Here is a 21,634-nt window from a genome sequence, read left to right as displayed (position 1 = left end):
TTTAAGTGACATCAAATACACCAATATTTGCTGTCATCAGTGATTTAGGATTTTCTGAACTTCCATGAATTATCGACATGACTGGATAATCAAGACTTGGTCTTCAGAATTTCTATTTTTAATGAGTCAACAACTCATGTATAAAATTTTAATATGGAGGAGGGCACAGCCCATACAGCACCTAAACCTTTATAGTACAGTTATCTATCTGTGTTGGTACCTAGGTGTCAGGAGCTATACCATCCATTTCTTCACTGCTTTAGTTAATCCTCTCTCCCAGCCATCTGATGTGAAACAAGGACTAGTTGAATTTTTTTCTCAGCTGAGGTTAAATCACTTTCTTGGAAATAAAGGCCTAAATTAGACTTGAGCAACTGTATAGCACTGCAAGAGCTTTGAACAAAAGATACCATAGAGGTGTTGTGTACTTTTAAGTTTCTATTTCAGATCTGAAGAGTTTATTTAGTTAATTGATGAAGAGAACTGTAACATACAATCTGCAAAAAACAACTCTTTTTTTCTCTTGTTGTAAGAGTAACAAATATTTATTCACAAGGTAAAGGGCCAACTGTCAAATGAATACACTTACAAATTAAAAAGAGACTAAAGTATTTATAAACAAGAAGGAAAATAAAGAAGTAAAGAAACACAGAGAGTACCATAAAAAACTTACAGATGCCATTTGCTGCTGAGTGGCTGCAGCAGCAAATCTTGCCACATGATTTATAATTGGAGAAAAATTTGTTGGTCCATATAACTTCACTTGGGGAAGACAGGCTCGATATGCATCAACAATGCCTTGGATTCCTAGAGAACAGGAATAGATAATTTTTTTTTCATATCAGATTTAGGATATTTTGAAGCACCTGATTTTCCTAAAGCTGTTTAAATCAGTTACTTGAAGTGATGATGCAAAGATTTAAAACTGACCATGGTGGTAAAAAACCAAATTATTCACAAGCAATGGAAGTTTTCAGTTTGACCAACGCTTAAGGCACATACATGATGTCATTTGCCTTGTGTAAACAGACAGGCCAAATACTCCATGCCCAAGGGTGTGAAACTGAACTACAGCAGTTCTCTTCACCTGGCAGCTTGTGTTGGTTGGTAGTCTGATCAGAGAGGCCACAATGAACAGGCACTAGCAGCACCACACTCAAACCAGAAAACTCCACACCAGAAGTGAAGTAGCATGAAGTGTCTTGACAACACAAGAGAACTGTTCCCAGCCCTGTGCCCTGGATGTTGAAACCACCTCTTTAACAAACCATTACAGAAGACAGATACAATGGTATTTCTCCTAAGTAAGAAATTGGTTGTAAAATTTTTCTTGCTGCAGGACTAAATTAATTACTTATTTAGAACAACAAGTTTCAGTTCACTTTTTAAGCATCTTTATTACTTCAACTTAGGCATTTTACTCTCTAGGTCTGATGTTACTTTCTCAGACTTACCATTACAGAATGGGTTTGAAGGGTTAAAATTTATTGGGAATTCATGGGATACCTGTGAAGACACAGAAAACATAGTCAGGACTCCATATACAATCTCCTCCTGAAGTAAGTGCTTTCAGCTGTCTTAGGTACTACATTTACACATTCCATTACCTGAAAGGAAGGAGGAATTTGTGCACCAAATCCAAAGGCTGGAAACATCTTATCTCTAAAGAAGCAATTTTAAAGAAAACAAAGTCAATGTCCTCTGTTAAAAGCTGCTGTAGTTCAGTAGTTATCAGTGCTGCTCTTCATCATTAAAAACGCTATTTAAGAGGCTAAATTAAATGGAAGTTTCCCACTGTAATTGTTTCTGGGACCAAAACTAGTTTTTAACCAAACTGGCAAGAAAGCAAGCATATATTTAAATCAGTGCTGCTCTTTTCATCAATTATGAAAAGCCCTGCTTGTCTGTAATAAACACAAACTTATATATGATGGTATTTTAGTTCTATAACTTAGCACAGAAGTTCCATTCCAGTATATCTGCAGACATCTTCAACACTGGTTTAAAAAGCTACTGCAAGTGTCTATACATATCTAAAAAAAGGATCCAAATAAAAATCAAACACTTACGTATCATAATCCTGAATGACCATCCCGACAGACCAAATGGCTGTTAGGTATTCATTAACTCCATTAGGGCTGAGGTAATGCAGAGAATCCGGAGAGCGAGGGTCTCCATTGGAGCCTGTAAAATCTATCCCCACCTGTCAAATGCAGCATTTATATCTCATTGCTCTCAAAGGTTAAATTATGCTTTTTATCTCTGGCAAAGCCAAAGTGAAAACCATGAAAGAGTAGTAAACAAGACATCTACAAATCTAACAGGCACTTGGATGCAGGTTTCTTGGAATATTAACACTCTTCAAACAATGTCACAACAAAACCCTAAAAAGCTCTGCATCTCTCCAGAAGGGCCAAACTTGTTTTCATCTGAATCACAGAATGGTTTGGCTTGGAAGAGGCCTTAAATATCATCTAGTTCCAACCTCCCTGCCATAGGCAGAGACAGCTTTCACATGACGAGGTTGTGGAAAGCCACATCCAACTTGGCCTTGAACACTTTCAGAGATGGGCATCTACAGCTTTTCTGGGCATGCTGTCAGGTTTTCACTGTGTTTACTTTCAGTTACTATTCACAACAGCTCTTCTAAATCTGGTAAATTAATTTCATTCTGTATCTTGTCACACACACACACACCTTTCTTCTCAGAAGTACAACTAGTCAGGCTCCACAGAAGCCTAAAGAGGTCTTTCTCTGACTTCAACAGGTCTTCATTGCTTTGGTGATGAAGCTTGCTAATAAGGTGAAGACATCATACTGTTACTTGTGCTGCACTTGGTTCACAAATTACATAACTTAAGGGTTCTAATCCATATGATGACCTCTGTGTGTTGCTTCCAAAGAACAGTAAATTTCTCATTGGTCTCCATCCACACAACTTAGCTAGTTCCTAATGAACATAACCAGAGGTTCAGAACCTTTTGCTGACAGTAAAGACTGTTTGTTTCTGAACAGACTAGAAGCACTCTGGCAAAACAGCTTCCTGCTCCATGCTACAGAACAAAAACGAAGTGGACAAGAAAAAATAATTCAATAATCAAATAAAGTGCACAGCCAATCAATTCTATACTTTAATTTCCTACAAAACTCAAACAGTATTCATATAAATGATTTAACTTACGGTGAAATTCAGCTGACACCCACCCATGATGTAATCAAGGAATGAGCATTCTACAATTATCTAAAAAGAGAAGACAGAGAATTTGGTGTTTTGCAACAGGAGAAAATGCAGCTAATATTATTTTAGCAACTTCTAAGGTTCCAAATATGTTGTCTTTACCCATTAAAATCATTAGTTTTGCCCTAGAGCTATCCCACCCACCCACTGCAACCAGGATATTTGCAACACATGCCACCATACAGTCAGTGCATCAGAATCAGACCTTTAACAAAACTACAGACAGACACCAAAGCTGCTCCAAAACAACTTCCATTTATAAAATAACACATTATGACAAAGCTTTTTACTTTGTCATAAAACAGTGAGTTGGGAAATGCAGTGGTTCAGAAATTTCTTAAATCGGTAAGTGACCTTTCTCTCCAACAGAAAGTGAAGAGACAGGGGAGGACAAGTATATAATTCAGCTCTCAATTTGTCTTCTTGTATGAATCAGAGTCCCTTAAATATTTACTGTGTATGGAACTTACAGACATTTTAAAGTTTCGTACAGTTTGAGCATGAAGATCTACTAAATGAGAGTTGTTATGCCTTAACACTTAAAACCAGAACTATCCAGAATATATTACTGACCTCACAATGCTTAACGCTCACAATGCCAGAGTTTTTATAGTTCTTTTTCTTCTGTCTTTTCTTTTCATTGATGCACTCAAATTCAACCTGCATGAATGCAAACAAATCCAACAAAAATATTATAACATCATTTATGCAACAAGTTTAATAATCTTTTATTTCAAGACTGATACTTTGGGCTTATATTAAAAATGAAGCTCATTTCATAATCTTGCAAAATTAAACCCAGCCTGCCCAATAACAGCAACAAAAAAACATATTCTCAAGACAGAAATCCTCTCTTACCCAGAAGTCTACAAACACATTTGTTTTGACAAATGTATTTCAAACAAAGAAAGAAATTCTGTACCATTCTCTCTCTGAGGATTCTGCTTTCTTTTTGCTTAAAGCTTTCTTTTTGATAAAGACATAGCAATTCAAACAAGACATCAGTGTTTCCAGAAGCTATGGCTGGAATTATTATTATTTTTATTATTTAGTATAAATACAACACTCAAAATATTAGCAAAGTACAAACATGCACTCTTGTATATAGATCCCAGCATTTTAAATGCAGAAATAGTTCTGGAGGTTTTACAGGACTAAAGAAAAATATGGTAAAACATCTTGATAACACAGATATCCATAAAACAAATACTTTTATGTTATGTTTACTATGTCAACTTTTGTCTTCTATATGGAAACCCTGCCTATTAAAAGGTATGGAAACTGTTATAGTTCCTAAGATCAGGATGGGTACTATCACTTTAGAAAAAAGCCACCTAATGTAACATAGCTGCATTTTTGTGCAGTGGCATAAATAGTGAATTTTCTCATATTCACTGAAGTATACATAATAGTAAATAAGTGCCACATTTTAAAATAAAGGATTAAATAATATTTGAAAAAATATTACAAGCTTTGGTCTTTTAACTGTAGTTAAATTTGTGCTGCATTCTGTCTTTTGACAATCCAGGGGGTTTTATTTCTGTATTTTTATGATCAGTGAATTTTTTTTGTGTGTTGATGATACATAATAATAATAACTGTAACCAAGACATTAATCCTAGGAAAATGGATGAACAATGCAAATGCTGTTTCAGCCTCAACTACATTGGCAATGTCAAGGTGTAGCCTAGCCCAGCTTGGAGGTCACCTGTGGCCAGGTGACCTAGGTTTTGCTACAATATGAATAAAACAGCTTATCAAGAACACACAGGCAGCTTAGACTGTGTAACTTACAGGTGATAACCGAGATGCTTCCTTCAGTTGTGACATTGTCGTTTGAAAACTTCCTATGAGATCATGAGACCCATCACCATCATAGTCATAGCACTCAACCTAAAATGCAGCATTACTTAGTGTTAGTATCAGAAATGGCCCTACAAAACAATGAACACTGAAATGGCAAATCTGAACATCCCAAACATTCCTGTATCTTTTATATCACAGAGTTTTTCCTGCATTGAAGCCTTGGAACTGCATAGGGTTGCACTTAAAACAGATTAAAATTGGGTAGAAGCCAATACATTCAGTTTTGAATCTAGTCTTCTACTCAAGTGAAGGACAGATGAGAATACTAAGTAGTGTCAGGTCTTACATGAGCAAGTAACATCGATTATATTGAAGTATGTTTTGAGAGTTATGGGGTGTTGGGAAGAGTAGGAAAACAGCATAGGGGTTTTTATATTGATCATGAATCTGAGCATCCAGCTAAAAATTTAGTAAATCAGTTATGTAAACAATCACAAGAGTTTTAGCAACACTTTTATATTACTTCATTAATCGTCAAAATAACACAGAACTCATAAGCATATGAAGGTTCAGCCCTAAAGCTAGAAACAATATTTGAATTTTTATTTTTTAAGATTAGCAAATTTAAACAGTGGATCTGTTAAACTATGATCTACACTTCATGGATCTGAATGTCAATTAAAAATCTCTTTTCCTATAGTGAGAGTTTGATGATAAGCTTTATTATTTAATCAATGCACTCTTTTAACAGCCCAATCCACCAAAGAAGGCAGGAGTGAAAACCACTTTTTTTTTCTTCTCTTTGAAAACATGACCAAACTGTCTTTCTATATGAAAAACTGGTTATTTATCTATAAAAGCTTATGTTAATTGCATCCACTTTTGACATTTTATTTCAGTTCAGCAACACAGATATGATAGCTAACTTAATCAAACCACATAAAAACATACTAAAATAATTTAATACTGATGATGATAAATAAAAACTATAATAAATCAAGCGTCAAGTAGGCATCCCACATTACTTGGAATCAAAATGCAAACTTCAAGAAAAATGTTTGGAGTTTGTATGGCTTAAAGTACACAGCTATTTGCATGTCCATTTTCAAGTCTAAAAATATTGTACCTTACATTCAATAATCAATTTAACTGATTACTTGAGCATTTCAGTAAGAAATAAAAAAGCAAAACAAACAACTTCAACATACACTCGAGCTTCCGAAAGAAATTAAGTTTCTTAAAACAAGCAGGAATATTGAAGTACAAAACATGATGTGTAGATTGGGAGTTCTACTGCACAGAACATACCTCTATCTTGCAGTTTGCACTACTACAACATTTTGAATTCACTAATAAATAAAAAAATGCATGCACATGCACTGAACAGCATCTTAAATTATGCAAGCAGCCAAAGAACCAACAGGCTAATTAATGTTCATGGCAGATGCTATGTAAATTCTTCTGAATGCCATAAATTATGCCAATCAAATACTCAGCAAAGTGCTTCAGTAGCTGAAATTTAAAACTCAACATATTTCCTGATCCAATAGTTCTGATACCTGTTAGCACAGTTAGTAGATGTATCTTCTTTTAATTTCAAAGACACAAAAATTTGTCTTGTGTGACATCTTTGACCCATTTAAGCCAATTTCTAATATTCCAGACAAGAGAGAAGCATTTCCTTTTTTTTCATATATGCCCTCCTGGACATGCAATAGCAATAGGGAACAATGTGATCTAACATATTTTTCCCAGCAGAATCAGGCATGCCTGCTCCAGATGAAAGGCTTACATTTGAGACACAGGAAAACTTCACTGACTGCAAACACACTCACATGGAACATAACAATGGATCCAAAAGGTGAAGAATCAACTTGGTTTGTGCACTGCTGGACGTACACAAACTAAGCCATTAAAGAGGTGAGAAGTCACTCATAGAAAAATTGCTGGTTTTACTTACTATGCCAAGCAGCCCATTACACATGCAACCGTGTGCATATAAAAGTGTTAAAAGCATTGTTTAATCCTTCAATAGCATTCCATAATACAATCCTGCCTGCATTTTAATGTTTGAAGTCATAGGTCCTGCATTTCTAAGCTAAGGCATAATCAAACTGCCTGTCTGCAAGTCTATAAGTATTCCAAGTAAAGTCTATTTCCTCTGGATATAAACCTATACTTATAAGGTAAGATTTCAAAGAAAAGACTTTATTAAAATGATGATAGAGCAGAGAATAACTCTTCAAAGATACATTCAGATCAATGGTCTATAGCTTTAGTATGGCTGTTTACTGAAAAGGATAAATATCTTTATAGTATATGGAGACGTAAGAGCTGTTGCAGCTGTACTGAGGACAAGGGAAGCAGAAAGGAAAGAGATGGAAAAAACATAGAAGCAGCAAGGGAAGAAGGTTCTGGGCTTGTAAAGTTGTTTGTCTCCTCTATAAATATGTATTTAAATCCATCCAGGTGCTGGTAACACCCAGATCCCTGTGGCTGTTAAGGATTTTCCAGGACTGCCTCAAGTCATATGACTAATACCCATTACATACAAATCATGCTCTAAGTTTTCCTTCCCAGAGGAAGAACATCAAATATAGCAGGTTGCTGCATTTGGGTTTTCTGGTTTCTTTTTCAAATGCTAAAATACCAGGTTTCTAACGTGATCATAATAGCATATAAATGGCATTTTGATTGGCTGTTGAGCTTCAGTTCCACCCCTAAAGGGCATTCCTGAAGAAAAATATTCAGAAGTTAAACACAATTTATTCAAGATAAAATTGGAAAATAGAAAACATTAAAGCCCTGGTAGAACTATTACTTCACAGGTTTAATTAACTTTCTGACAGAAAATTCAGTTTGACATGAAGAGAAAAAGTTGTATCTGACCCATATCTGTATATCTAGTATATTAAGTGTAACTTATTTTATCAGACAGTATATAAAAAATTTCATTAATGTTACCTGTTGCACCAGTAACAAAGCATTACGAGATCCATCCCATAAAACAAAGCATATTCTAGACTTTAACATGCTTCTTTCACTGCGCAGTATCTTTAACACCACCAGTATTGCCTGATGCCATGCTAGAATTGTACAATAAAAATAAGAAACTGCACTGGACATTTCAAAGATACTTGTGTTCAGCTGGTTTCCCAGACTTTCAAAGACCAGCTTCTACCACACAATACATCACAAATGTGCAGTGTTTTCCTGTTTTCCCCTAAAACACGTATCTGTGCCTTTCAAATAGGAAACCTAATACTTTCAAATACTTAAATTTGAAACAAAAAACCTGCAGTAACTAGAATAACACATCTTCCCCTTTTTACATATTTTAACTTTTAATGCATTAATTTATACATACATTTAATATACCTTACCTTGATTGGCTTATCCATGTCACTATAACACAGAGAATTGAGAGAGATTTTAAAGGGCCTCCAAACAGGATTCAGGTTGTTTTTAATAACCTGTTGGGAAAAAAAAAAAAAAAAAGGCAGAACATCATTGTTCACAGGGCCAGAAAGCAGACATCTAAATGGGTCATACCTTCATGCCATGATTTTTATATGCAAAAAACAATTGACTAATGCTACTGTCAATGCACTCCAAATCCCAATACATAGGACATAAACTATTCTTAACATGCCATTGTTCAAAAAGAGATGGTCTCTTTCAGCTCCATATTTTGCTAGACTTCACTATCAAAATATATCCTTATATCCTTCAGCTACTGCACTGTAAAAAGTTAAATTTGTCATTACCGAAATAAGATACTGGTTGCTTTCTTTTAATAAGCACACATCTATACATACATACATAAAGGCGAGCATTACCAAAAACGTGTGGAAAAATATTACATTGAAATTTCTGAATATATCAGTGCTTGAGCGATTACAACTCACTCCCACATATTATTTATTCTAAAATGTCATTTATGGAAATATACCCTCAAGAAATTCACGGTGTAGTAAAGTAAAAACATGCATGAAGATAAAAGGCCTCTCAAGTTAAACACTAAAGTGTTATTTACAAATAATACTGAAAGATCTTCAAGATTTGCCAACTGTCATCTATAAATATACCCAATACACCAAATAATGATCTCAGAAAAGTATACTAAACTACACATAATATGTACTACTTAATTAATAACACCTAACAATAGTAATACTTCCAACACTGTAGGAGTGCTGAGAAAAATCTCTGTTGAAAATGAAACTAATAAAAACAGTGGTTAGTAAAAAAAAAAGGAGTTTTTTTGAACCAGTGACATAAAGAACTAATCCACTAGACATTTCTAGGCTGAAACAACAAATTCTGGATTTATTCCAAAAGTTGATGACTGAAATCATAAAAGAAAAGATGCACCTTAAGCAGAAGAATCACCTCATAAGAGAAACTGTAAGTCTGACAAAAAAAAACCTTATAGTTCTTCAACCTCCATACTTCAAAATGAATACAGTCACCACTTCCTATGGGTACAGCACCTCAGCTGTAATGGGGCCCTGAGCTGCCACTACAGTGAGACATTTTGAAACTACTCAGCCTGACAGTTGCTGTCACAGGACCCCTACACTTCCTCCTAGGTGAAAGGCTGCTGCTGCTCAAGCATGTTTTCCCTCACTCTGCATTCTCCTTGGCTTGCCCTTGCTAAGCAAGCATTTAGCACCATTACTTTCACCAGTAAAGGGTACAGCCAGGTGACACTTTCCTAAGAACAGCAGAGTCAGGAATGTCCAAGTCCTACCACAGCACTTGGTAGAACTGAGCAAATGTCTCTGTCTGAGTATGCAGTTCTTTTTCAAAATATTTGCTTTCTTTTGCAGATTGCTGAAAGAGGGAAAAAAAAGTGTTTTCTTTCCAACAGAATGGCATACACCAAAATCAGCATAAAGAGAATAAGATAGATCTCCCAGAAAAGTCAGTGGAAGAGATTATGCAATTCCTAAGTAGTCTGCAAATCAACTCCAGGCCAGTCAATTCTTTTAGTAAGGCATTGTATCTCTAGTGCTGTGACACACTGGAAATTAAATCACTTTAACCTCTTTGTTCTTAACTGGAAATATCCTACCTCTGTTCTGTGAACCATCACCCAGTTTCCATCTCCAGTCTGTTTGTGGAATTCCAGATAAGGATCTGACTTTCCAAAAAAATCCTGTATTTAAATAACATGCAATTATCTCAGAACAGCCTGTAGTGTGAATACCATTGAATTCCAGTTAACACACACTTAGATTAACAAAAAGTAAATTCAGGGAGCAAATGCTTTAGATGATGAAATGCAAATCTGATTATAGTACCACCTGTGAAAGAGGAAAAGAAAATGGGGAATGTCCTTCAATTTAGAAGAAAAATGTCCACATAGGAAATACCTGATAGTACAAGGAAAAGAATACTTATACTGACAAGTGCTACAGTGGATAGACAGAAAACTAAGGATTTAATCCAGTTCAAAGAAAGTATCATTAAATCAAAAGGTAAAAATAAAACAATTTTTCCAACAATTTTGTTTTTAAAAGACTCTCTATAGCCAGCCATATAGTCAACATAAAAAATTCATACACACCAAGTACACTTTTCACCATTTATTTAAGAGAGGTAATGGGCAACCATTTATACAGCCATTCAAACCAATGGATATACCAAAACTCCCTTTTATTTATGAATAAATGTAAGGATTTACATTTAAATGGAACATGTTGCTCATGGACTACCCCTGAAATGCATTTATCTTACTTAGAAATACATTACAATTCATTTCAAAACAGTCATTGAAGTTACACTAAAAAAGAAATTGCAGTAAGATTGCTGCAGGGTAAGTAAAATCTTAATGGATTTTATTTTATAAGCAAAAAAGAGAATGAATACTCAAATATTTCCTGCTTTGACAAGACACTGATTTTACTACATTGTCAAAGAAACAGCAATCACTTAAATACCTTATTGTCCAGTTTCCTTGCTTCTATTTCCAATACAACCACCCTGTTATCCTTTACTTCTTCTGCTGTAATCTAGGTAAGCAAACAAAACACTTAGTTTTTATTTAGGAACTATGCAGTTTTCTCATATTCACAGCATCCTGTGACATGTCCATTAAAAAAGCCCCCATGTTTTCTCACAAATAAAGCATTAAAAAAATGGGGGTGTGGGAAGGAAAGGAACAATTTGATTTAACATTGGGATTCCATTCCATCTATTTACCATAAATGATGGCACTGACAAAGATATGCCCCAAACAGTAACCCATTGGATGCTCTAATGATGTTTGCAATGAGACTTATAATGAGGCTATGGGATGACAAAGATAGATTAGGGGAGGAAAAAAATATGCTTTACAGCACTATAGAATACATTCACTGCATTCAAGCCGCTAACTAAAAATAAAACCCAGAAACAATTAAGGATGACCTCTGAAGACATTTATTTCTTAACTCTCTTACCGTAATGCTTCCTCTTCCAGCAGGTTTGCCATTTTTAAGTACTAATGGTTTCGTTAGAGTCTTGCTAGAAACTATCTGCCAAGACAAAATTTGAGTATCAAGCATTATTAACACAATTTAATAGATTTTGAGGGGAATTAAATGAGTTAGTGAGGTATTTCATTTTAGTAATTTCCCTTTTTTGTGAAGATGATAGCATTACATTTACTTATTTATCTTCTATAAATAAATAAATAGGTAGTATCTTATTCACTTCAAAATTTTAAAACACACATGCAGATGAACATATGCAGAGCTTCAGGAGTAATAAGCACTAAAATGTTTTGTAGTCACATGACACACATTCATGAACAAAGATAATACCTTAGGTTCCAATTTCAGATTGTTCTTTAAGTCCTCCATACATACATTTAAAATACATTCAAGGCATATTTCATAAATGGATTCAGCAAATAGATTTATAAACACCAAGTCTGTCACTGAAAAAAATCATCAGCCTTCCCCTGCACAGTTTCCAGCTGATTTTATTTTACCCTATTCAGGCAATGCTTCCTCAGAAGTGTGTCTACTCCTTCTTTACCATAAGAATGAATTATTATTTTTTAATTGACATTGAATTTCAGTTCACAATGCCTCTTTATTTTAAGTGCATTATAAGGATAAATGCTTAAGACACAGGGCAGGAAAAATCCCAAGACAATTCTTCTGAGAAGTGCCTTTGAAGGATCTATCCAAAAGAACAAGTTAAAAAGAAGTTGCCCAATTGTAATAGCATCAATAGCAGAATATGAGTGGGAAATAGAAGTAAATCTACAGCTGGCAGAACTAGGATCATTGCTTGCATTGAGTGGAAAGCAGATTACATGGCACTTGTGAGCACTCATACATTGTTCTACACTGATTCTCTTTTTCAAGAGCATAAAAATAGGAATTTGAGTATTAGAGTAAATAAATAGCAATTACTACAACTTTGTGCTCATTGACAGCCCATTTCCTTTTAGATAGCAATCCAACAGTCACCATCCTAGAGCACATTTCAGGGCATCATCTCAAGACCTTTTGCAAATAAAATGCATATGGACTGAACTGAGGCTTGAAAAAAACAAATGAAGAGCATCCTATTCAACTTCAGAGTACTCCAACTACACAAGAACATAGTGATAAATTCAAGGTAAAAGTGGCTAATGATTTTCAGTAACTTAATTGTAAGGGAAATCATCTGCATGCTTACCTGTCCCAGCGTACATTCTAATTCTCCTAAGAAGTCATCATCACTCAGATCATAGGTTTTGTTATCAATGTCATATATTCCAAACTTAAGATTCTGAACAAGCTCAAAATAATAATCAATTAAGAATTTCTTGGCAAACTTCGGGTTCAAGCAATTCTTAACTCTTTCTGTGCGATCAACCTGAAATTAGAAAGATACCACTTCATGTGGTATTTCTCAAACTACACAAGCAAGCAAATCAAATACCCTATTATTAAATATATTCAAAAGTTCTTAAAGTACAAAGGAGTCTCTTCCCATAAACCTTTCACCAAATATAAGTTATATTACAAAATATTATATATGCACATCATATTTCAAAATCCACTGCTCTAAGCTAGGGATGCTTGACCTATTTTTTATCACTCCCTCTAAGGTGGGACCTATTCCTGCACAGGGAAGACCAACATAAAATCCTGTATTATCAAATCCAGGATGAGACCCTAGTTTTGGAGTACTATATTTATGAAAGCACATTAAAGCACTTAGAAGGCTTCTTCTGTTGGCCCACATATGGCTGGGGAGCAGTGCTAAAAATCAGACAGTTGTACGTATTTAATAGCAAATGATTATTCATGTGCTACCCATGTAATTATTAGTTGTGGTTTGACATAGGTTGGTTTTTATTTAAAGGAAACATACAAACCCACTACACTATTAGGGATATAATCTAATAAAAACTATTCAAAAGTGTTGGTACAAAATTAAAATATTTTAATGAAACCATATGCTGTAGTGTTTTAAAAGGCCCAACAAGTCAGAATGGTTTTTTAGCAGATTTGTGAGAAGCATCAGGCTGTACCTCATACCACTGCTGGCCACTTGTGTTCTGGAGAAGCACACACAGAGGGTCTGACTTGGAACCAACATCTTTATCCAAGAGATTGGTGCAGGCAATAGTCAGCTCCACCTTTGTCACACACTGTGCCGCCATTTTTAACACTTGAAAGCAGCAACAGAAAACAACATTAACATGGACTAAAAAGCAAACAATATGATTGTCACAATGCATTAACTCCCTAAGAGATCACAAAAAGTGTTAGTGCGTCAAAAGTGATTATTTGAGGTTACAAATGCAAATTTCACAATTTTTCATGTACTAACATTATTATAGTATTATTACTGTCACATTCTTGCCTTTTCCACACAGGTATAAAAAATTTACTTCAAAATCAGCACATAAATAACAAGATCAGTTTCTGAGAATGCTTGAGGAGCCAAATGAAAAATGGGATATACCTCAAAGGAGGCACAGTGGTTTGAATTGCTGACAATAAAACTTCAGAAGCTTTAAATGAAATCCAAAAGCCCACATGAATGCCAGTATCTTATAATGTACATATTATTAAGAATTCTGTGAATAAGGAAAACATGTATTATATACTCCTCTACCAAGCTTTTGTAACAAAATGCTGAAACCATAAGCATGACAGAATTGGAAAAGCAGGAAAGAGGTTATCTTGCTTTAGTAAATCTAAAAAAACCCTACAAATTTTAACAATAAGGACAAATACTTTGAAGTCAAGTAATAACTGAGATATTGGGGGAACTGCTCTTTCTGAAGAGCCATTAAAAAAAAAAAGAATAACTGAAAGCATCTTTACATTTTCTCTTTAAGTACCTCCATCACTGTCCACTGGACAACGTCCACTGAGACCAACACATATTACAAACCTACAGAAACAATCTGATTATCAGTTATGAATCCATTTTGGAATACACCTTTCATGGGGGCCCTGGCATTGTGCCAGGGTCAAACCATGACAGAATCCCACACTGGCATAACATGCATTTGCAAGCCCAACAAGGTCTGAGCACCAGATTATTTTCTATAGACATATATATTTAAAAAATCTCAATAATTATACACTTCAAGGATAGAGTTGATAATTTCTAACAACTCTTAGGGAATTAAACCTCTACAGTACAATCGTCCTTGACTCAGAGACTAAAACTTCCAAATCTTTCCACAAGTACCCTACCCTAGAAGCTCCCAAGCTTCTTTAGTTTCAGGTTTGTCTTCTCTCCAATAAACCCACAGTCTAGCTGAAGTATTCCCCTGGATTAATTTATCTTAAAAGTGCATGAGACACTGGAGAGAACAAGGCAGAAGGAAAGGCATTTGCTTCTCTCTGGTCAGCTCACTAGCAACATAAGTATTAGTATTTGAATATGAAACTGTACTTAACCCAACCCAGCTCTATTCTTTTCACTGTTATTTGTAAGACTTCTCATGGAAAGGAATTTTTGAGGCAAAAAGGAAAAGGAACATGGAAAAGACAAAGAAAAAACAACAGAATTTAAATTTGAATTCTCAAACCAGTCAAAATAGGAGAAAGAAAACATTGTGGGGTCTGAGGGAATTTTCCTCATGCTTCTTCTATTACAATAGGGCATAATTCACATGTTGTCTCATCTCCATTTTGCTATCTCAGTGCAGTGATGGACCTTTTGGAGACTGAAGTACGTATAAATTATCTGTAAAAGAAACACTCAAAAATGCATGTACTTATTTTAAGAAGCATGTCAGATTCATAGAAATCCTCATTCACCTCCCATACACCTATATGTGAGTTTTTCTTTGAGTATCTTTTTGTTCCCATGACTTTCACAAAGTTTAATTCATTCACCTTGAGGGAAAAGAGTGAAGGTTTAAGGACTAAAATAATTTTTAGACCAATGGTTTTTAGGCTTAGAAAGCACACCTCTTGAAAGCAGTCTGTCCCTTTATTCCTGGTTCCCTTTTTATACTGGTATTTTCCACTCCCTATTGCTTTCCTGGCTGCCAGACCAAGCTCATTAACACTCAGTGCCTTTCCCACAGAATCCAGTGCAGACCAGTGCATGACTCCTTAATGAGTTTTCAGAAAAACAACTTTCTGCTGACAAAATGATGCTCTAACTCCCACTGATGCTGCAACAGCAAGCAGAAAGGGTTTGCATGAAATGCAACAGAATTTAAATTTGAATTCTCAAACCAGTCAAAATTTTCTTGCTTTAACTTGTCTGAAACTCCTCATTATTAAGAGTTCTTGAAAGCACCCATTTCTTTTGTCAAGTTAATATTTCCAAAATCACTTGTAAATGGATAGCATCGAGCCAACCTAAAAATATGGTCATCTTTTTCCTCTTTGTGTGTGTGTGTACTCACACTTGTACAACTCAAGTACTTTCTCAAATGAACACATCAATTCTGTTATTTCCTCTCCTCTTCCATGTCACCAACTTTCCCACTATGAATTTAATGCAGGAAAAGAGAAGATTAAGAAAGAGGTGCTGTGCAAAATGCATACTTTAGCATAGAGAAGGGAAGAATAAAAAGGCTGATTCCCTTCCCTGAAATGCAAATGCTCTTTAAAGATGCAACAATTGTGTCCATATCAGATAAAAGACAATTTGTAACAAGAACATGCATTTATTTAAGTGGAGGACACTTAAAATTCAGATAAAGAGCAAAACTCCACAAATCACAAGACAATCCTTTAATCTTTACCATTCAAGTCTTGAAAAATCCAAGATAAAAAGTAATGCAAGGCATTTTTCTAAGTTTTGAGACTATTAGGAATATATATTTGTATAATAGGTTGAAGAGGTCTGTAATATACATACATTTCCAGAAATATTTTTTTATATTTCACTAAAAAAAAGTTTATCTATAAAACTGATATATTTTATTCAAATTATAAGGTTATTGAAAATCAGTATAATTAATGTTAAAAGTTAGTAAAATAATTATTAGCAAGAAAAAGTAATGTCTCATTAATCTCAAGCAGTATTTAAGGTAGTGAAACTTAGTAAATAAACAAGAGTTACCTCTCTTACTACACTGCACACCTTACAGAATTTGCAGAGGGCACACATGCTTCACATGTGTGAAGTCAGGAGTCTTTCAAACAGCACTATCTGCTAGGGTTCTGCTCATGCTGCACAAATCCTCATCATCTCAAATGCATGAAAGGAAGAATTATGCCAGCTCCACCCAATTCTTCTCACTTCTAAAAGCCTGTGTTAGCTGAAAAGTTCTCAGGGTTTGAGAGGTGGATGGTAGGGTTTCTAAAGATGATAAACATCCTCAAGGATCAGTCACTGCCAGGTAAACAAGCAAACTCTTCTTGAGGACTTGATGTAATAGAGTCTGGCAAATTGCCATATTTTCAGGATGGTGAAAATAAATAATGGGTGCATTACTGCATTACCTCTTGAAATGCCATTCTGCAACACATCTAGTAGGCAAACCAAATGTAAAAGATTCTAGATACATGACCAGATTACTTGAACATTTGGAATTCCGGAATAACTTAAGATGGACAGATTATATTGTTCAGGCTATGGTAGGATAAGCCTTGACTGCCAATAAGTTACAACACTTACTTACAATAACAAGAGATTTAGTTTTTTAATTAGTGCTATTAAAGTAGCTGTGCTCCACGTTGGTCATATTTAATTAAAACCTTTGCTTTTCTCAAGCTATCAACTTGCCCTCCAAGTAGGGTACCATAAAGGGAGGCAAAGCACATCAGAATATGTGCAGGTGATAGCTCTGTCATCCTTTTTATTGAAATAGCTTTTATAATTGCAGAAACCAGGCTTGAAAAAGTATATCTGGACAGGAAAGGACTAAAAATTATTATATATAACATACATCTGAACTGCAGTGAAGTACAGTTACAAGGGATCCTCTGCCATGTCTAGGCTGCTCAAGGGCATGATTAGGTCAACTAAGAATATGTCAAGTCTTTCTGATTGAGCTGTAATTATCAAGTCAAAAATCTAAGTCAAGGACTAGTCTTGTCTTGCAGTTTTCTAGATCAGAATGTTCTTTGAACTCCAGAGATTATTCTAATGAAGATAAGTGGTAGACATCAAACAACTGAGTCATTGTCTCTTTTCCAACAGAAACTGCAAACATGGCATTCAAACCTGGAATGGAACAGATCTATTAACAGAATGATCTAGCAGTGCAGTTGGGAACTGCTAGACTGTAGCAATCCTCTCTGTGCTGCAATGTCAGAGGACAGTATTGGCTTGCCCAGACAACCTTGCAGAGCATTACAATGACATGTTCCCAATTATAGGTGCATCCAGTCTGACAAGCAGAAATGGCCAACTAAAACACAGAAAAACTAATGAAGTGAGTTTGGCATCATTGTCTTTAGTCACAAGCCTCAAACCTGTTCTGATGGAAACTATTATTGCTGTCATTGAACATTTCCGAGCTCCTGTGACCTGCTAATGGCATTAGACCAAAAATCCGTAATTTTTAGATATCTCAGTGCCCAAAAGAACACAGAATGGCCACGAGAAACTTGCAAATGAAGTCTATTCCTGATCAGCTAATCTTGCCATAATGCTACACCTAAGCATTTTATGTCAGCTGTGTGCCAGACTGAAAAAGGCAGGAAATGCCATGTCTGCTGCAAGAAGCTGACAATGAAATTATGACAAACAGATGCTTCTTCTCACTGATAGGGGTGGTAGCAACACCTATTGTGTTAGTGATCTTGGGCCACATGCACATAAATATATATTTTTTCAAATCTCAAGGTAACCCTTCAGTTCTCAAGGAAACAGACGACTTCACAGGAAACAGATATTTCATACAAGGTTACAAAAGCTAAGACTGTTTCACAACCTAATTTCATCACTGCATTAGAAAAAAATCCCCAAGAAACAGCTTCTCTAAAAAACCTACCTCCAAACTGGAATTATCACTTCTCTTTTCAGTTTGTTAACAGGCAATACAGCTGGAAAAATTGTCCAGCTAATGTGCTGACAAGCTAAGTTCCAGAAGCAGCTTGTGTCATTCTGAATTTGAAGAACCACATAAAATCTTGAGTGTAAGCTTTATCTTCTTCTAGTACTGATACAACTATCACTTCCTGAGTGACAGCTCAGGAAGTATGTATGAGGGTCACTAACACCAAGCACTACATCCTGCACTTGGGTCACAATAAACCCATGCAGCACCACAGGCTTGGGAAAGACTGGCTGAAAATCTGCCCAGTGGAAAAGGACTTGAGCATGCTGGTCAACAGCTGGCTGAACATAGGCAGTGTGGTCCAGCTGGCTGAACATAGGCAGTGTGTGTCCAGGTATTCTGGCTAGTAGTAAAACAAGAGCGCCCAGCAGGACAAGAGCTGTGATTGTCCCACTGCACTTGGCACTGGTGAGGCCACACCTCGAATCGTGTGTCCACTTCTGGCCCCCTCAGTTCAGGAAGGACATTGAGGTGCTGGACATGTCCAGAGAAGGGCAGCAGAGCTGGTGAAGGGTTTAAAGAATAAGTCATATGTCGAATGGCTGAGGGAGCTGGGGAGTATTAAGTCTGGAAAAAAGGAGGCTCAGGGATGATATTACTGCCCTGTACAACTCCCTGAAAGGATGCTGTAGCCAGGTGGGGGTTGGCCTCCTCCCAAGCAACAAATGACAGGACAAGAGAACATAACCTCAAGCTGTGCAGGGAGGTTCAGGTTGGACATCAGGCAGAATTTCTCCATGGAAAGTGTTGATAATCATTGGAATGGAGTGCCCAGTGAGGTGGTGGATTCACCACCCTCAGAGATGTTCAAGAAGCATCTCATTGTAGCACTTAGTGCTATGGTCTAGTTCACAAGATGCTGATAGGTCACACGCTGGACTTAATGATCTTGGAGGTCTTTTTCAACCTAAGTAACTCCATGATTCTCATATTCACAATTTAGTATAAGGGAAGAAATTAGAGCATTCTTAACAAAACAAGTAAGATTAGGCTGATAAAACCCTAAAGACCACACCTCTCATTTTACTGGGGATTATGCCAATCAAAAACACAAGCTAATGTTCATGAAATCCGAGGTATATGCATACATGAGAATGGAAGCATAGTTTTCTGTATGGGAAATGAATCATCTATTTATACAAGCTTTATGATACTCTATTGGATTGGGAGCACACTGGTATAACAAGTTAGACAACTATTTGCAGGTTGTTTCCATATATGAAAATCTATCAGTAAGTTACATTGCCAAAGAACAAGTTTAGAATTCTATTTTTTTAAAAAATCCACTGCAAAGTGTAGTAATCACATGCCCTCTGAACAGAGAGAAGTTGTGAGACAAGCAGAGAAGAAGGAAAACATAATTCTTATCTCGCTTGTTGTGCTAAGGTGGAATGCAAAATTGAGATTGTTTAACTGAAGTGAGGATGTTTTGTTCCCTTGGCCTATCAGGGCCAAATGTGTGTGTGAGTCCAGACTGTCACAAGACAGTCATGAGAGAATCAAGATGAGTTCTGTGCAGTTGTGAGCAGAGGTGAGTGCAAGGCAAATTCATTTTAGATGCAATGTATAAAATATAGAATAATAAAGTCAATAATTAGCCTTCTGATAAGACAGTCCTCCTCCTCATCATTTTCTCTCCCTCACACACATCTGAGTCACCCATGCAGTAATAGCAAAGAAAATATTAATTTGACTTATAGGACACCTGCTCACAAAATTACTTCAAAACAGTTATTTCTAAATATCTTTCTGTTGGTCTTTTATTTTATATATTTTGGTTTTTTAATCCTGTATACATGTGTGTTTGCCCTTTAGGCACATCTTTAATGCTTAGTTCTTCCCAGCATCTTCTTCACACAAAAGTATTTAGGTGATGTTTCAAGTGAACTAACTATGAAAGGTAATATTGTGCCTTGAACAAGAGAATTAAGAAATACAGATCATCAGACTTCAAAATTCAATTATTTTAAGCATACAGTAGCAAACCAGAGGAACATATGCTCCTTGCATATATGTTTATATGTTTTATCAGAGTATCTTTATACCAATTATTTCATGTAAAACCATCTATCAAATATGCAACATGAACAGTATCTTAAATTGTGTGTTCTTCATTGCAATTTCTCTGTGTAGATCCATTGACTGATTGACTACATAATTAACATTATCCACAAGAAAGAAAAAACCTTTATCTCAATAAAACTTGCTGTACATTACTGTAGAAACAAGATGCAGGTGAACACATGCCTTAAACTAATCCTTTTAAATTCTTTTACTGTTCTTTTCAAGGGATGTTGTGCCTCTTCACTTTTACAAATACTAGTTCTTAAAAATGAGTTACAGTAACTTACCACAGAAGTCTGCCTCCAGGCCTCTCAGCAAAAGGCTAAAGCTTCAACCAACCAGTAGCACTAAAATGTGAAAGGAAAGGAAATTAAAACCAAGAATTGTTATTCCCATAGATCAATCAAAGTAAGAGGTTTGAGGAGCTACAGTTCCTCTTAAAATAACCTGCCCAACAGTTTTATGTGTCTATTATAGCAGCACTGTAAGGATTACTCAAGGTTAACTCAGAGACTTTATTAGAGAATAATACATACTAAATATCATAAAAGTCCAGCAAGTAAAGCCCTTTAAGATTTTAAGAAAGAAGACCTGATTACTGATTTGTCTTATTAATTTTTTTTTAATAAGGTGACAGTGGATTAGAGTAAGTAAATCAAAATCAGTAGCTCCCAATGTTGTTTATGCTCTAACTAACCTGTGAATCCTTACACAGCTAAAGGACGACAAAGAAGCCCATGAAATCAGTATTCCACAGTGGTCCAGCACATCTCAGTATAAAAAACAACATTTTGAAACCAACAATCACAAAATTGCACTTTACTGTAGCCCAGAAGTACTTCAAACCTTCCTGTATGCAAACCAAGTGCTCTCCAGTCAGCTGCCCTCCAGTTCTGTATCACAGCAGCTACTTGCACTCAGCATTCCCTGTGCCTGGGAGGCGTCATTCATGCTCATATCCACAGGCAGTGGCTCCTAACACAGACACACAGAAATAATGCTAATCCTGGAACCATCAGATAATTACACATATGCTAATCACCTGCCAGGAG

General features: G+C 35.8%; 1 protein-coding gene across 3 annotated transcripts in view; it reads right to left on the bottom strand.

The window, feature by feature from the left end:
* Positions 1 to 21,634, bottom strand: part of CPNE3 (copine 3) — a 29,322-nt gene that overhangs the window by 5,640 nt on the left and 2,048 nt on the right. For 2 of the 3 annotated variants that reach the window (XM_064390829.1, XM_064390837.1), the window contains exons 2-15: positions 20,870 to 20,929; positions 13,563 to 13,702; positions 12,722 to 12,901; positions 11,491 to 11,565; positions 10,990 to 11,061; positions 10,122 to 10,205; positions 8,428 to 8,517; positions 5,033 to 5,131; positions 3,812 to 3,898; positions 3,182 to 3,241; positions 2,070 to 2,203; positions 1,608 to 1,662; positions 1,455 to 1,506; positions 674 to 807 (exon numbers count right to left, since the gene is read on the bottom strand). In XM_064390829.1, the coding sequence (XP_064246899.1) occupies positions 674 to 807; positions 1,455 to 1,506; positions 1,608 to 1,662; positions 2,070 to 2,203; positions 3,182 to 3,241; positions 3,812 to 3,898; positions 5,033 to 5,131; positions 8,428 to 8,517; positions 10,122 to 10,205; positions 10,990 to 11,061; positions 11,491 to 11,565; positions 12,722 to 12,901; positions 13,563 to 13,694 (1,254 nt within the window). In that variant the 5' untranslated portion in view covers positions 13,695 to 13,702; positions 20,870 to 20,929. The remainder of the gene's footprint in view (positions 1 to 673; positions 808 to 1,454; positions 1,507 to 1,607; positions 1,663 to 2,069; positions 2,204 to 3,181; positions 3,242 to 3,811; positions 3,899 to 5,032; positions 5,132 to 8,427; positions 8,518 to 10,121; positions 10,206 to 10,989; positions 11,062 to 11,490; positions 11,566 to 12,721; positions 12,902 to 13,562; positions 13,703 to 20,869; positions 20,930 to 21,634) is intronic. The other variant, XM_064390846.1, reaches the window with a different exon arrangement.

Source organism: Passer domesticus, chromosome 1 (assembly GCF_036417665.1).
Source record: "Passer domesticus isolate bPasDom1 chromosome 1, bPasDom1.hap1, whole genome shotgun sequence".
Lineage (NCBI taxonomy): Eukaryota > Metazoa > Chordata > Aves > Passeriformes > Passeridae > Passer > Passer domesticus.
The sequence above is the reverse complement of the archived record's forward strand: the minus strand, read 5'-3'. Positions and strand labels throughout refer to the sequence as shown.